General features: G+C 36.9%; 1 protein-coding gene across 6 annotated transcripts in view; it reads left to right on the top strand.

Moving 5' to 3' along the window:
* The window catches only part of LRBA (LPS responsive beige-like anchor protein), a 786161-nt gene that overhangs the window by 169130 nt on the left and 600208 nt on the right, over positions 1 to 16823 (top strand). For all 6 annotated transcript variants that reach the window (XM_055276087.2, XM_063638262.1, XM_055276088.2 and 3 more), the window contains exons 25-28: positions 153 to 306; positions 729 to 909; positions 4974 to 5095; positions 5544 to 5651. In XM_055276087.2, coding sequence (XP_055132062.1) covers positions 153 to 306; positions 729 to 909; positions 4974 to 5095; positions 5544 to 5651 — 565 coding nt within the window. The remainder of the gene's footprint in view (positions 1 to 152; positions 307 to 728; positions 910 to 4973; positions 5096 to 5543; positions 5652 to 16823) is intronic.

Here is a 16823-nt window from a genome sequence, read left to right as displayed (position 1 = left end):
GAAGTATACACCCTCCAAATGCCTGCTGCATCATCTTCCTTCGGTTTTCAAGATGAAGCAAAAGCACCTTCTTATCTTCCCTCCCCTCAAGTAGGCAAACTGTGATTTCCTTTCTTTAGCTTTATCAGTAAACATCATTTATCTTTGGACAGCCATTCAACAAAGACAGTTATGGACTTCGTGAATAGCAGTGATAATGTCATCTTTGTACACAACACAATTCATCTCATCTCTCAAGTGATGGACAATATGGTCATGGCTTGTGGGGGTATACTGCCATTGCTTTCAGCTGCTACATCGGCTACAGTAAGGACTTAATTACTATATAAAATTGGTGTGAAAACATGAATGTTATGCAACTTTATTGACTAAAACTTAAATGTGGTGGTTACTATGCATCATAGGTGCTATAAATAAAAAACAATAGGATCTTTTACTTGAGAGGACCTTAGAACCTGTTCTAGTAATGAAAGAACTAAAAAGAATGTTGATTCCCTAAGTATGAGTCAGCTAGTGAAGAATATGGTTCATGGTGTTTCACCTGTATGTTTCTGTTGCTCCTCCTCATCCCCCGCCCTTTTTAGGTGAAATAATAAGTATAAATCACTCTGTGTTACTAGGTTTCTGAAAGTCTGACTTCTTATGCAATTTATAAATTTTAGGACTATATCTGGTAAAATTTTTTTTCAGAATATATATATATAAATGTCAAACTTTATTCTTTACAGCATGAACTGGAAAATATTGAACCTACTCAAGGCCTTTCAATAGAAGCCTCTGTGACATTTTTGCAGAGGCTAATTAGCCTTGTGGATGTGCTTATATTTGCAAGTTCTCTTGGCTTTACTGAAATTGAAGCTGAAAAAAGTATGTCATCTGGAGGAATTTTGCGGCAGTGTCTCCGACTAGGTGAGCTGCTAAAAATCATTGGGAATTTACTAAAAAATATTTTCAGTAATTCAGAGATGACATTGAAAATTATCCATCTTCTGTTGGTGAGAAAATATGTGTTAGCTAATTTGTCATATGGTTACTTTTTAATGTACGTAGTAGTAGTTGGTAAGTTGGATGGGCAAGAAGGAGGATGTATTTTGAAAAATTTACTAAGGTGAGTTTGGTCAGGAATTTCCACTCTCCCCTATCCTTTTTTTTTTTTTTTCTTTTTTCAACCTGAAATGGTGGTTCTGCTTTGTTGCCAAGGCTGGTGTCAAAATCCTGGGCTCAAGTGATCCCGCTTCCTCATCCTTCCTAGTAGCTGGAATTAGAGGTGCTCCCCTATCTCTTTTTGCTCTAAAGTAGTGCTTCTGAAATTTTAAGGAGATACATGAACTTAAGGTGATTAAAAAACATAAGGTGATTCATAAATTTGATGATCTTGTTAAAATGCAGATTAGATTATATAGGTCTAGGCTGGGGCGGTGGCTCACACCTGTAATCCCAGCTCTTTGGGAGGCCAAAGTGGGTGGATCCCCTAAGGTCAGGAATTCGAGACCAGCCTGGCCAACGTGGCGAAACCCCGTCTTTACTAAAAATACAAAAATTAACCAGGTGTGGTGGTGCACACTTGTAATCCCAGCTACTTGGGAGGCTGAGGCAGCAGAATCACTTCAACCTGGAAGTTGGAGATTGCAGTGAGCCAAGATCGCACCACTGCACTGCAGCCTGGGCAATTGAGCAGGACTCTGTCTCCAAAAAAAGGGTTATAGAGGTCTAGGGTGAGGCCTAAAATTGACTACCAAGTCCCAGGTGATGTTGATGCTGCTTCTCTTACAAACACACTTGAATAACAATGTTCTAAACTAGCATCATTCAAGTACAGCCTTTATTCAAAAAAGCTGTGGTAATTTGTTAACGCGGTTAATAAAATCATGAAATCTCTGTTCTCCTGGAAACACTTCTTCCCTAAGTAAAAGTAAAAACACATGAAAGGACTTTTTAGTGTTAACTGGACTTCTTAAGTGAAGCAAAAAACAAAACAAAAAAAACCCCTTTTTTTTGCATAATTTTCCTTCTATATAGTTGTAAATATCGAGACTTTATTAAATGATTTGATTATTAAGTGAAGAGAAAGTGGTGAGGAGAGAAGGCACAAGAAATGGAAGCAAACCATTAGGAGCCATGGTCATATGAAGAGATAAAGCACCTATGAAAACATAACATGGAACTGGAAAATGTAGTTTCCACTAAATATGAAAATGTAGTTTCCACTAAATATGAAAAAATGACATATTGTTTCATATTTAGTAAGAATGTCTGTTACATAAACTAATGTATACCTGTGCTTTTCGCCAGAAGTATAATTTTTACTCAAAATGCTATTCAAAGTATTTGATAGTATTTAGTTTAAATGTAAAATTCCAAGTATTTTATATTTAATAATCAATGGTATATCCTGCTATACTAAATAACTTGGAATAACAATTTATAGACAGTTGTTTTAAAATTTAAGAGACATTCTAATTGTGAGCATAACAAAATAAAAGTTATCATTTATTGACTATTGTCATTTGTCATTGTTGATTTTCACGGTGACAATTTTGTCCTTTTTATTCATGAGGAAATTGAAGATAAAAGAAATTGGGAAACTTATCTGTAGCTAAAAAGCTATAATTGGTGAAGGTAGAATTTGAATACTATACTTTTGTCTAACTAGTGCTCCTACTCTTTCCATTGTAGTATACTTCTTTAATCTTTCTATTAGTATTATAATTAAAATATTTAGACTTTATTGCTTTATGTGTGCCATTTTCAAAGCCTTTTCACTGTCCTAGAAAGAGTACATTTCTAGAAGTAAAAGTGCAAGGCTATACTAGCAAAACCTTACTCAAGAATCATCAGATTCAGAGGCTAGGGAAATACTCTATATTCCTAGTTTTTCATAGCCACAGAAAAGAATTAAGAGATAATTTAATCTACCCCAGTACCATCTGTTCTTATATATGGAAATGAGACTTAAAAAATGACTTGTCCAAGATCATTTAATAGAGTATGGTAAGCAAAGTAACAGTCCAAATGTGTGATATCGTTTTTTTTTATTGTATTTGTATAAATTTATGGGGTACAAGTGCAATTTTGTTACATACATGAATTGCTTAGTGGTGAAGTTAGGGCTTTTAGGGTATCCATCACATGAATAACATACATTGTACCATTAAGTAATTTCTCATCATCAAACCCCCCTCACCCCCTCATCCTTCTGAGTTCTGAGTCTCCATTTTCTTTCTCTTTTTTTTTTGGAGTTGGATTCTTGCTCTGTTGCCAGGCTGGAGTGCAGTGGCAAGATCTTGGCTCACTGCAACCTCTGCCCTCCGGGTTCAAGCGATTGCCCTATCTCAGCCTCCTGAGTAGCTGGGACTACAGGTGTGCCCCACTACACCCAGCTAATTCTTTGCATTTTTAGTAGAGACGGGGTTTCACCATGTTGGCCAGGATGGTCTCAATCTCCTGACCTCGTGATCCACCCGCCTCGGCCTCCCAAAGTGCTGGGATTACACGTGTGAGCCCCCACGCCTGGCCTGAGTCTCCATTTTCAATGATTACACACTCTACTTCCATGTGTACACACTATTTAGCTCCCACTTATAAGTGAGAACATACAGTATTTGTCTTTCTGTGTCTGACTTGTTTCACTTAAGGTAATGGTCTCCAGTTCCATCTATATTGTTGCAAAAGACATGATTCCTTTTTTACGGCTGAGTATTATTTCATTGCATATATATACCACATTTTCTTTATCTAGTTATCTGTTGATGGACACTGGTGTCCTCATTCTTGTTGTTTCCTGAGGTTGGGGTTAGAAGTTAGGATGACAGCAATAAGAGTAACTGATTGAAACCAGGAAATGAGGTGTGATTTTTAACTTTGTAATACAGACTCAAATTTGATTTTATGCAACTTGTGAAAAAGTTTGTATGAAAAGTATTTCCTGGGTCTGATAGCAAATTTGACAAAGTAAAATATTTCTTGGATCTGATAGCAAATTTGACAAAGTTGTATTCCATATTCTCACTTCCCTCCCCTTGTTCCCTCCTTCCTGTCTTTCAACTTTTATTGCTTTCTTTGGGTACCTTTCAGAACACTTTCTTTCTAAATGCTCATGCCTGCTAGCCATGTGATAGGCCAGTGATTCTTTGTGAAGTCCCCACTTAAGTTTGCTATTTTGTTGCTAATTTGCTCTCCCTCCTTTGCTCAGTTCAAGTACCTTGAGTGCTACAGATTTGGTGGGAATTTAGATGATTACATGGTATCAAGCAATTCATAGTGAAGGGTACATAATGTAATTCATCATTTAAAATCCAAAATTAATCTCTAAGTAATCTGCCTGATTTGTGGGAGGCTTAGGTAATTTTAGACTGTATATTAATCAGATTCCCTTTCCTGTCTCCCATTTTCTAAGCAGTTTTAATGAAAGCTAGTAAATGCTGGACCCTATAAAGCTTCTTAGAAAAGCTATATCCTCTATTAGTCTCAATTAATATCATGCTGTAATGATGCAATATAAGAAAAATATCAAAGTTTCCAGTTTAATTTACTTTAATGATGGTAATAGAAGATTGTTACCTCGACTAGTTAATGGTAATGTACTTTGTTCCCTGTTTTCTTCCATTTCTTTCAATTCTTTTCTTCCCTATCCTTTTAACTAAAGATTGTCCCAGCTAGCTTAGTTGAGATCTAAGAAACAGTAGCCTATTGTTAAGATTCCTGAACTGATTTCCTTTCAGCAAACCCTAAAGGTTTAGACCACTAGGACGTACTGCCTCCCTAAATCTTAACTGGGCCACAGCGTGGAAGCTAACAATATCCGACAACCAACACTAGGTGATAAAGTCTAGGGACATTTTAGGAATAAACTGAATGTCATCTGTTTTGAATAAAATCTTATGTAAATCGTATTTTGTAGTTGATATTTTTCACTTCCGTAATCTTAAATATTAACTTTTCTTTCCCTATCCTTTCCTTAAAATAAATTACAGTTTGTGCAGTGGCAGTAAGGAATTGCTTGGAGTGTCAACAGCATTCACAACTGAAAACTAGGGGAGATAAAGCCTTGAAACCAATGCATAGCCTTATTCCTTTAGGGAAGTCTGCAGCGAAGGTAAGTATACAGATTAATTAATTTTCAAAAAGCATACTCCTATTTTACAATTAAGATTTTTATTTGTTCATTTCAACATAAAGTTAAATAAATCTGGCAGAGATTAAAATAGTTACTTTAGGCCTGGATATAACATTCAAATATTTGTGTTTAAATATACAATAAAGATTTGTTTATACTTGTCTGCTTTTCCCAATGTTTACTTTGATTGTTTCTGTGATGCCTTTTCCTTCAAATATGTTTTTTTTTCCTGCATGCCATCTTTCTCCACCTCTCTCCCCAACCCCTCAAAGAAGAAAGAAGCATACACGCAAAAGAAGTGGGGAAAGGAATGCTATAGCTTTGCTTTTCTGGTTCTTGGAATACTGTGTTTATTTTTAAAGAGTATCTGTGTAATGTGTATATGTGTATATATATATATACAATTTTTTTTTTTAATCTTAAATAGAGCCCAGTGGACATCGTGACTGGCGGTATATCTCCAGTAAGAGATCTTGACAGGCTTCTACAGGATATGGATATTAATCGGCTTAGGGCAGTTGTTTTCAGAGACATAGTAAGTTACAATATTTCTTTCACATACTCTTTTAACTGATGCATATTTCCTCTTAGGCCTAAAGTATTGAGATTAAAAATTCTTTGTGATATCAAATAGTGGAGCAGAGATAGAAAGGTCTAGAAACGACTTCTTTTGACAATGATTTTAGAAACATAGAATATTAGAAAAGATAGTTTATATAAAGGGAGCTAGTAGATCAGTGTAATGATATTAAAAGGAATAATGTGTTATTACATAGTAAGCAGTCTAAGTGCTATACATGTATTAATTAAGTCCAACAACTTATTGAGCTGTACTATTGTAATTTCCATTTTATGGATGAATAATCTGAGGCATATAAAGCTTGAGTAACATCTCCAAGCTAACGTTGATAAAACAATGATAAAATCAGGATTCAAACCCAGCAGTCTTAATTCTAAAATTGATGCTGTGAATGTAATAAAATGTTCAACTTCTGAATGGCATATTATTTTACTGAATATTGGATATTTTTTCCTCAAAGGTACACTAATGTGATAAAAAGGTGCATGATGAAATGTGGCTTTCAGTTTGGTGTTTCTAATTTTTTAAAGATGAAAAACAGTTTTGTTTCAGCTGATTTTGATAGAAAACATTGCTAATTCTTATGTTGACAATTTAAAGTCATATAGAAAGTATAAAGATGAAAGTAAAAATAATTGTAATTGCACTCATCAGCATTTGGAATATTATCATTGGTAAATATTTGTTGAACACTTACTATATGTTTTACATGTATATTTCTTATAAACTTTCTAACCTCAATTTTTCTTTTTCCCCTCCCTTTTTTTCAATAGTTTGGTTCTCTTTAGTTCTGGACTAGGTTTTTATACACATGTAGAATTTGGAGTATTATCACTACTTAATAGTATTGAATACTTACTGTGTATTAAATATAATACTGGATGCTCTCATCAGGGGTCCCCAACCCCCAGACCACTGACCTGCACTTAGGCTCTACAGCAGGAGGTGAGGTGAGCAAAGGGTGAGGAGTGAAGCCAAGCTCCGCCTCCTGGCCAGATCGGCAGGAACATTAGATTCTCATAGGAGCACGAACCCTATTGTGAACTGTGCATGCGATGGATCTTGGTTGCGTGCTCCTTATGAAAATCTAATTATAAATGTAATGCACTTGAATCATCTTGAAACCATACCCCCTACCCCTACCCCGCCTCTTACCCCCTACAGGTCCATTGAAAAATTGTCTTCTATGAAACCAGTCCCTTGTGCCAAAAAGGTTGGGGACCGCTGCTGTATATGTATGTTTAATTCTCACAATAATTCTATGAGGGAGTTAGCAATATTTAAGTAATGTGCTTAAGATTATACAATTAGTAATTGGTGAAAGTGAGTTTAGGACTTGGGGAATTTGATTCTTGAAATTTTGATCTTAACTAAAAGGCTATATTACCTTCTTAGATCTCAGTTTTCTAGTAGCTATTATTATTCCTTTAATTAAGAAGCCATCAACTTTTTTTTCTCCCTGGAATCCTTTGAATATGGTCAATTTGAGGACCAAATGTTGCTGTTTTCTCCTCTATTCACTTTTTTTCCATTGGGCAGGTTCTGAGTCTATTGTCCATAACTTTATATTTCCTAAAATGATCTTTAAAAATCTAGAATAGAATTAGCCACATGTGGTAGCACACGCCTCTAGTCCTAGCTACTTGGGAGGCTGAGGTGGGGAGGATCGCCTGAGCCTAGAAGGTCAAGGTTACCGTGAGCTATGATTGTGTCACTACACTCCAGCCTATGTGACACAGCGAGACCCTGTCTCATAAACAAACAAACAAACTAGAATAGATGATGTTACTCTTTTTCTTTCAGAATTCTCTAATAGCATCTTTTAGTGGTTAAATGGAATCCGAACTCTTCACAGTGCCTCTGGATGATCTGGCTCTTGTAGAACCTTCTAACCAGTTATTATATTACAAATATTCTGCAAACAGAATTAGAATATCTCTTTTACTATATGATCACTGAAAGTCATAAATAATTTTAAGTATTTTGTAATTATAAAAGTTATATAATCACCTTATAGGAGTTTTAGAAAAAAGAAAACACTATATTTTACATGCTAGAGTTTAGCCTCTTTAGGGAACAAAAGGAACCTATGATGAAAAAGGAAATCACCAGGCGGGTGCGGTGGCTCACACCTGTAATCCCAGCACTTTGGGAGGCTGAGGCAGGTGGATCACAAGGCCAGGAGATCGAGACCATCCTGGCTAACATGGTGAAACCCAATCTCTACTAAAAATACAAAAACAAAATTAGCCGGGCGTGGTTGTGGGTGACTGTAGTCCCAGCTACTTGGGAGGCTGAGGGGGGAGAATGGTGTGAACTTGGGAGGCGGAGCTTGCAGTGAGCCGAGATCACACCACTGCACTCCAGCCTGGGCGACAGAGCGAGACTCCATCTCAAAAAATAAAATAAAAAAATTAAAAAAATAAAAAGAAAAAAAAGGAAATGACCTAAGATCGAGGACATAAAGAAATTTCTACCTTGAGGTTAAGAGCTAAGGTTTTTAATCACCCTAATCTGAGTTCAGATTTGCTTTTTTACATACTATCTATCCTTAAGTAAGTTGCTTCTCTAAGCCTTATCTTGTTCAAGTTTGCTAATAAAACTATGTATGAAATACATAGCACAGTGCCTAGTCTATGGTAAGTATTCAATAAATGACAGCTACAATGGAAAGCAAATCTATTTCAGGAGTTAGGATTTAAATGTAAAAGATTTATGGGATATTTTTTATTTGAGGCCAAAAATCAGGCATATACTGTAAACTTCATGTGGTAGTTAGTAAACATTGAACATATTAATGGGCTAAATAAGGATTTAGATTGGCATAACTAATTTATGACAGTCTAAGAAGGACAAGTAAATTATTTGCTTGCATTTTGAATATTAATATCATTAGTAGCAGTTATTATAACAGATGGCAGAATTGTGTGTCAGAAGAACATGGGCATGTCTAGAGAAAAGGGGTGGTTTATAAAAAAGACAAATGTACCTTTGTTTTTTCCAATAGACTAAGAAGTCATTACACGTGAACCTGCAAAATATCATAGATTTTGTCAGATCACAGATCACAAATATGTCAAAGAATTGCGTCAAGTGGATATGTTCAAATTGAGCCTATCTTCTATTTTTCTGAAATTGATTATATCCAAAATTTTTGACATTAACAATTAGTCTCATTTTTACCGTTGGTTTCTATTTACAGGCATGCCTCATTTTATTGTGCTTTGCTATTGCATGTTGCTGATTACTGGATTTTTTACAAATTGATGGTTTTTGGTAACCCTGTGTTGAGTTAGTCTATCCGTGCCATTTATCCAACAGCATGTACTTTATGTCTTTATGTCATATATTGGTAATTCTTACAATATTTCAAACCTTTTCATTATTATTATTTATCTGTTATGGTGATCTGTCATCAGTGATCTTTGGTATTACTACTGTAAGTGTCTTGGGGCACCACAAACCACACCCATTTAAGACAGTGAACTTAATAAATGTTTGTGCTACGAACTGGCCATTCCTGTCTCTCCCCATCTCCTTGGTAGGGGGAGCATTCCCCTGTCTCTCTATTCCCTGAAACACAACAATATTGAAATGAGGCCAATAATAGCCCTACAATGACCTCTAAGGGTTCAAGAGAAAGGAAAAGTCTCTCACTTTAAAAAAAAGCTAGAAATGATTAAGCTTAGTGAAGATGATATATCAAAAGCTGATAAAGGCCAAAAGCTGGGCTTCTTGTGCCAAACATTTAGCCAAGTTGTGAAGGCAAATGCAAAGTTCTTAAAGGAAATTAAAAGTAAACGATTACTCCAGTGAGCAAATGACTGATAAGAAAATAGCTTTATACTTTTGAGTTGAAGAAAGTTTTAGTGGTCTGTATAAAAGATCCAACCAGCCACACTATTTACTTAGGCCAAAGCCTATTTCAGATAAGGCTCTAACGCTCTTCAATTCTGTAAAGGCTGAGAGAAGTGAGGAAGCTGCAGAAGAAAAGTGAAGCTAGCAGAGGTTGGTTCATAAAGTTTAAGAAAAGAAGCTGTCTCCATAACAGAAAAGTACAAGGTGAAGCAATAAGTTTAGAAGAGCTAGCTAAGAAACTGATGAAGGTGGCTACACTAAGCAACAGATTTTCAATGTGGACAAAACACCTTTTTTTTTTTTAAATACTTAAAGTTCTAGGGTACATGTGCACAACGTGCAGGTTTGTTACATATTTATACATGTGCCATGTTGGTGTGCTGCACCCATTAACTTGTCATTTACATTAGGTATATCTCCTAATGCTGTCCCTCTCCCCTACCCCTGCCCCATGACAGGCCCTGGTGTGTGATGTTCCCCCTCCTGTGTCCAAGTGTTCTCATTGTTCAATTCCCACCTATGAGTGAGAAGATGCAGTGTTTGGTTTTTTGTCCTTGTGATAGTTTGCTGAGAATGATTGTTTCCAGCTTCATCCATATCCCTACAAAGGACATGAACTCATCCTTTTTTATGGCTGCATAGTATTCCATGGTGTATATGTGCCACATTTTCTTAATGCAGTCTATCATTGATGGACATTTGGATTGGTTCCAAGTCTTTGCTATTGAGAATAGTGCTGCAATGAACATACGTGTGCGTGTGTCTTTATAGCAGCATGATTTATAATCCTTTGGGTATATACCCAGTAATGGGATAGCTGGGTCAAATGGTATTTCTAGTTCTATATCTCTGAGGAATTGCCACACTGGCTTCACAATGGTTGAACTAGTTTACAGTCCCACCAACACTGTAAAAGTGTTCCTGTTTCTCCACATCCTCTCTAGCACCTGTTGTTTCCTGACTTTTTAATGATTGCCATTTGAACTGGTGTGAGATGGTATCTCATTGTGGTCTTGATTTGTATTTCTCTGATGGCCAGTGATGATGAGCGTTTTTTCATGTGTCTGTTGGCTGCATAAATGTCTTCTTTTGAGAAGTGTCTGTTCATGTCCTTCGCCCACTTTTTGTTGGGGTTGTTTTTTTCTTGTAAATTTGTTTAAGTTCTTTGTAGATTCTGGATATTAGCCCTTTGTCAGATGAGTAGATAGCAAAAATTTTCTCCCATTCTGTAGGTCGCCTGTTCACTCTGATGATAGTATTTTTTTGCTGTGCAGAAGCTCTTTAGTTTAATTAGATCCCATTTGAAAATTCTGAAAATCAGAGCACCTGTCCCCCTCCAAAGGAGCGCAGCTCCTTGCCAGCAATGGAACAAAGCTGGACAGAGAATGACTTTGACGAGTTGAGAGAAGAAAGCTTCAGATGATCAATCTTCTCTGAGCTAAAGGAGGAAGTTCGAACCCATCCCAAAGAAGCTATAAAAATGTTGAAAAAAGATTAGACAAATGGCTAACTATAATAAGCAGCGTAGAGAAGTCCTTAAATGACCTAATGGAGCTGAAAACCATGGGACGAGTACTACGTGACGAATGCACAAGCTTCAGTAGCCAATTCGATCAACTGGAAGAAAGGGTATCAGTGATTGAAGATCAAATGAATGAAATGAAGTGAGAAGAGAAGTTTAGAGACAAAAGAGTAAAAAGAAATGAACAAAGCCTCCAAGAAATATGGGACTATGTGAAAAGACCAAATCTACGTCTGATTGGTGTACCTGAAAGTGATGGGGAGAGTGGAACCAAGTTGGAAAACACTCTGCAGGATATAATCCAGGAGAACTTCCCCAATCTAGCAAGGCAGTCCAATATTCAAATTCAGGAAATACAGAGAACACCACAAAGATACTCCTCGAGAAGAGCAACTCCAAGAAACATAATTGTGAAATTCACCAAAGTTGAAATGAAGGAAAAAATGTTAAGGGCAGCCAGAGAGAAAGGTCAAGTTACCCACAAAGGGAAGCTCATCAGACTAAGAGCGGATCTCTTGGCAGAAACTCTACAAGCCAGAAGAGAGTGGGGGGCCAATATTCAACATTCTTAAAGAAACGAATTTTCAGTCCAGAATTTCATATCCAGCCAAACTAAGCTTCATAAGTGAAGGAGAAATAAAATCCTTTACAGACAAGCAAATGCTGAGAGATTTTGTCACCACCAGGCCTGCCCTACAAGAGCTCCTGAAGGAAGCACTAAACATCAAAAAGAACAACTGGTACCAGCCCCTGCAAAAACATGCCAAATTGTAAAGACCATCGATGCTAGGAAGAAACTGCATGAACTAATGAGCAAAATAACCAGCTAACATCACAATGACAGGATCAAATTCACACATAACAATATTAACCTTAAATGTAAATGGGCTAAATGGTCCAATTAAAAGACACAGACTGGCAAATTGGATAAAGAGTCAAGACCCATCAGTGTGCTGTATTCAGGAGACCCATCTCACGTGCAGAGACACACATAGGCTTAAAATAAAGGGATGGAGGAAGATCTACCAAGCAAATGGAAAACAAAAAAAGGCAGGGGTCGCAATCCTAGTCTCTGATAAAACAGACTTTAAACCAACAAAGATCAAAAAAGTCAAAGAAGGCCATTACATAATGGTAAAGGGATCAATTCAACAAGAAGAGCTAACTATCCTAAATATATATGCACCCAATACAGGAGCACCCAGATTCATAAAGCAAGTCCTTAGAGACCTATGAAGAGACTTAGACTCCCACACAATAATAATGGGAGACTTTAACACCCCACTGTCAACATTAGATCAACGAGACAGAAAGTTGACAAGGATATCCAAGAATTGCACTCAGCTCTGCAATAAGTGGACCTAGTAGACATCTACAGAACTCTCCACCCCAGATCAACAGAATAATCATTCTTTTCAGCACCACACCACACCTATTCCAAAATTGACCACATAGTTGGAAGTAAAGCACTCCTCAGCAAATGTAAAAGAACAGAAATTATAACAAACTTTCCCTCAGACCACAGTGCAATCAAACTAGAACTCAGGATTAAGAAACTCACTCAAAACCACTCAACTACATGGCAACTGAACAACCTGCCCCTGAATAACTGCTGGGTACATAACGAGATGAAGGCAGAAATAAAGATGTTCTTTGAAACTAATGAGAACAAAGACACAACATACCAGAATCTCTGGGACATTTAAAGCAGTTATGTAGAGGGAAATTTATAGCACTAAATGCCCACAAGAGAAAGCAGGAAAGATCTAAAATTGACACCCTAACATCACAATTAAAAGAACTAGAGAAGCAAGAGCAAACACATTCAAAAGCTAGCAGAAGGCAAGAAATAACTAAAATCAGAGCAGAACTGAAGGAGATAGAGACACAAAAAGCCCTTCAAAATGCAGTGAATCCAGGAGCTGGTTTTTTGAAAAGATCAACAAAATTGATAGACCGCTAGCAAGACTAATAAAGAAGAAAAGAGAGAAGAATCAAATAGATGCAAGAAAAAATGAAAAAGGGGATATCACCACCGATCCCACAGAAATACAATCTACCATCAGCGAATACTACAAACACCTCTATGCAAATGAACTAGAAATTCTAGAAGAAATGGATAAATTCCTCGACAAATACACCCTCCCAAGACTAAACCAGGAAGAAGTTGAATCTCTGAATAGACCAATAACAGGTTCTGAAATTGTGGCAATAATCAATAGCTTACCAACCAAAAAGAGTCCAGGACCTGATGGATTCACAGCCGAATTCTACCAGAGGCACCAGGAGGAGCTGGTACCATTCCTTCTGAAACTATTCCAATCAATAGAAAAAGAGGGAATCCTCCCTAACTCATTTTATGAGGCCAGCATCATCCTGATACCAAAGCCTGTCAGAGACACAACCAAGAAAGAGAATTTTAGAGCAATATCCCTGATGAACATCGATGCAAAAATCCTCAATAAAATACTGGCAAACTGAATCCAGCAGCACATCAGAAAGCTTATCCACCATGATCAAGTGGGCTTCATCCCTGGGATGCAAGGCTGGTTCAACATACGCAAATCAATAAATGTAATCCAGCATATAAACAGAACCAAAGACAAAAACCACATGATTATCTCAATAGATGCAGAAAAGGCCATTGACGAAATTCAACAGCGCTTCATGCTAAAAAGTCTCAATAAATTAGGTATTGATGGGACGTATCTCAAAATAATAAGAGCTATTTATGACAAACCCACAGCCAATATCATACTGAATGGGCAAAAACTGGAAGCATTCCCTTTGAAAACTGGCACAAGACAGGGATGTCCTCTCTCACCACTCCTGTTCAACATTGTGTTGGAAGTTCTGGTCAGGGCAGTCGGGCAGGAGAAAGAAAAGGGTATTCAATTAGGAAAAGAGGAAGTCAAATTGTCCCTGTTTGCAGATGACATGATTGTATATTTAGAAAACCCCATCATCTCAGCCCAAAATCTCCTTAAGCTGATAAGCAACTGCAGCACAGTCTCAGGATACAAAATCAATGTGCAAAAATCACAAACATTCCTATACACCAATAACAGACAAATAGCCAAATCATGAGTGAACTCCCATTCACAATTGCTTCAAAGAGAATAAAATACCTAGGAATCCAACTTACAAGGGATGTGTAGGACCTTTTCAAGGAGAACTACAAATCACTGCTCAATGAAATAAAAGAGGACACAAACAAATGGAAGGACATTCCATGCTCATGGGTTGGAAGAATCAATATCGTGAAAATGGCCATACTGCCCAAGGTAATTTATAGATTAATTGCCATCCCCATCAGGCTACCAATGACTTTCTTCACAGAATTGGATAAAACTACTTGAAAGTTCATGTGGAACCAAAAAAGAGCCCACATTTCCAAGTCAATCCTAAGCCAAAAGAACAAAGCTGGAGGCATCACGCTTCCTGACTTCAAACTATACTACAAGGCTACAGTAACCAAAACAGCATTGGTACTGGTACCAAAACAGAGCTATAGACCAACGGAACAGAACAGAAGTCTCAGAAATAACACCGCATATCTACAACTATGTGATCTTTGGCAAATCTGACAAAAAAAGAAATGGGGAAAGGATTCCCTATTTAATAAATGGTGCTGGGAATACTAACTAGCCATATGTAGAAAGCTCAAACTGGATCCCTTCCTTATACCTTATACAAAAATTAATTCAAGATGCATCAAAGACTTAAATGTAAGACCTAAAACCATAAAAACCCTAGAAGAAAACCTAGGCAGTACCATTCAGGACACAGGTATGGGCAAGGACTTCATGTCTAAAACACCAAAAACAATGGCAACAAAAGCCAAAACACCTTTTATTGGAAGAAGATACCATCCTACAATGTTCCTAGCTACCAGGAAGTCAATGCCTGGCTTCAGTGTTACTAAGGACAGGCTGATTCTCTTGTTAGGGACTAATACAGCTGGTGACTTTAAGTCAAAGCCAATGCACATTTATCATTCTGAAAATCCTTGGACCCTTAAGAATTATTAGAAATCTACTCTGCCTGTGCTCTATAAAAGGAATGACAAAGCCTAGATAATAGTGCATCTGTTTACAGCATGGCTTACTGAATATTTTAAGCCCACTATTGAGACCTGCTGTTCAGAAGAAAAGAGTCTTTTCAAATTATTACTGCTCATTGATAATCAACCTGGTCACCCAACAGCTCTGATCAGATATACAAGGAGATTCATGTTATTTTCATGCTTTTTAGTGAAATATTCATTCTGCAGTTCATGGATTAAGAGTCATTTTGACTTACTATTTAAGAAATACTTTGTCATATTATTTAAGACATACATTTTATTAGGCTATAGCTGCTATAGATAGTAATTCCTTTGATGGATCTGGGCAAAGTAAATGGAAAATCTTCTGGAATTGATTCACTGTTGTAGATACCATGAAGTACCCATGTGATTCATGGGAAGAAATCAACATATCAATGTTAATAGGAGTTTGGAAGAAATTGATTCCAATTCTCATGGATGACTTTTAGGAGTTCATGATTTCCATGGAAGAAGTCACTGCTGATGTGGTGGAAATAGCAAGAGAATCAGAATGAGATGCAGAGCCTAAACATGTGATTGAATTGCTACAATGTCATGATAATACTCCAAGGAATGAAGAGTTGCTTCCTGTGGATAATCAAGAAAGTGGTTTCCTACAATGGAATCCACTCATGATGAAGATACTGTGAACATTGTTGAAATGATAACAAAGTATTTAGAATATTACCTAAATGTATTTGATAAAACATTGGTAGGGTTTCAGAGGAATGACTCCAATCCTGTGAGTAAAATGCTATCAAACAGCATTGCTTGCTACAGAAAAATCTTTTGTGAAAGAAAAATTCGGTTAATGTGGCAAAGTTTCTTGTCTTATTTTAAGAGACTGCTACAGTTACCACCCTCACCTATCAGTCAACATCCATGAATGTGGAGACACAACCTTCCACTAGCAAAAAGATTGTGACTCACTGAAGGGTCAGATAATTGTTAGCATTTTTAAGCAATAAAATATTTTTAAATGAGGTTATGTGCAATTTTTTTAGATACAATGCTGTTGTGCAATTAATAGATTACAGTATAGTGTAAACATAACTTTTATATACACTTGGAAACCAAAATATTTGTGTGACTCACTTTATCGTGATAGCCACTTTATTGCAGTGGTCCGGAACTAAACCTGTGGTATCTCCATGGTATACCTGTATTTATCTGATAGGGAACAGTGTTCTTCATGTTCTTATTTTAAATTTACCTTCTGCTTGAGCCTTTGGTTTTTAGAGTTTGATAGATAAATTTGAGTTTTTTCTTTAAATTAACAAGTTCAAACATATTGGGGAAAGTTAGTAGAATAGTGATGTGTGTAGGTTCTCCTTGATGATGGGGAATTTGACTAGATAAAGAGGTCAGTAATATACAGATACATGGGTGACCTGTAGAGCTAGAATGGAGCCTAGGCCCTTCAAGAGGTCAGTCTAGTTTGTCTTGTTTCTCATAGATCCTTTTTTTTTTAAATCTTGATATATAATTGTTTGTGCTATTTTAAATACTCTCAAGAATTCCTGGCCAGGTGCGGTGGCTCACGCTTGTAATCCCAGCACTTTGGGAGGCCGAGGCGGGCGGATCACGAGGTCAGGAGATCGAGACCACGGTGAAACCCCGTGTCTACTAAAAATACAAAAAAATTAGCCGGGCATGGTGG

The sequence above is a fragment of the Symphalangus syndactylus genome, chromosome 4 (genome assembly GCF_028878055.3).
Source record: "Symphalangus syndactylus isolate Jambi chromosome 4, NHGRI_mSymSyn1-v2.1_pri, whole genome shotgun sequence".
Taxonomy (NCBI): Eukaryota; Metazoa; Chordata; class Mammalia; order Primates; family Hylobatidae; genus Symphalangus; species Symphalangus syndactylus.
The sequence above is the reverse complement of the archived record's forward strand: the minus strand, read 5'-3'. Positions and strand labels throughout refer to the sequence as shown.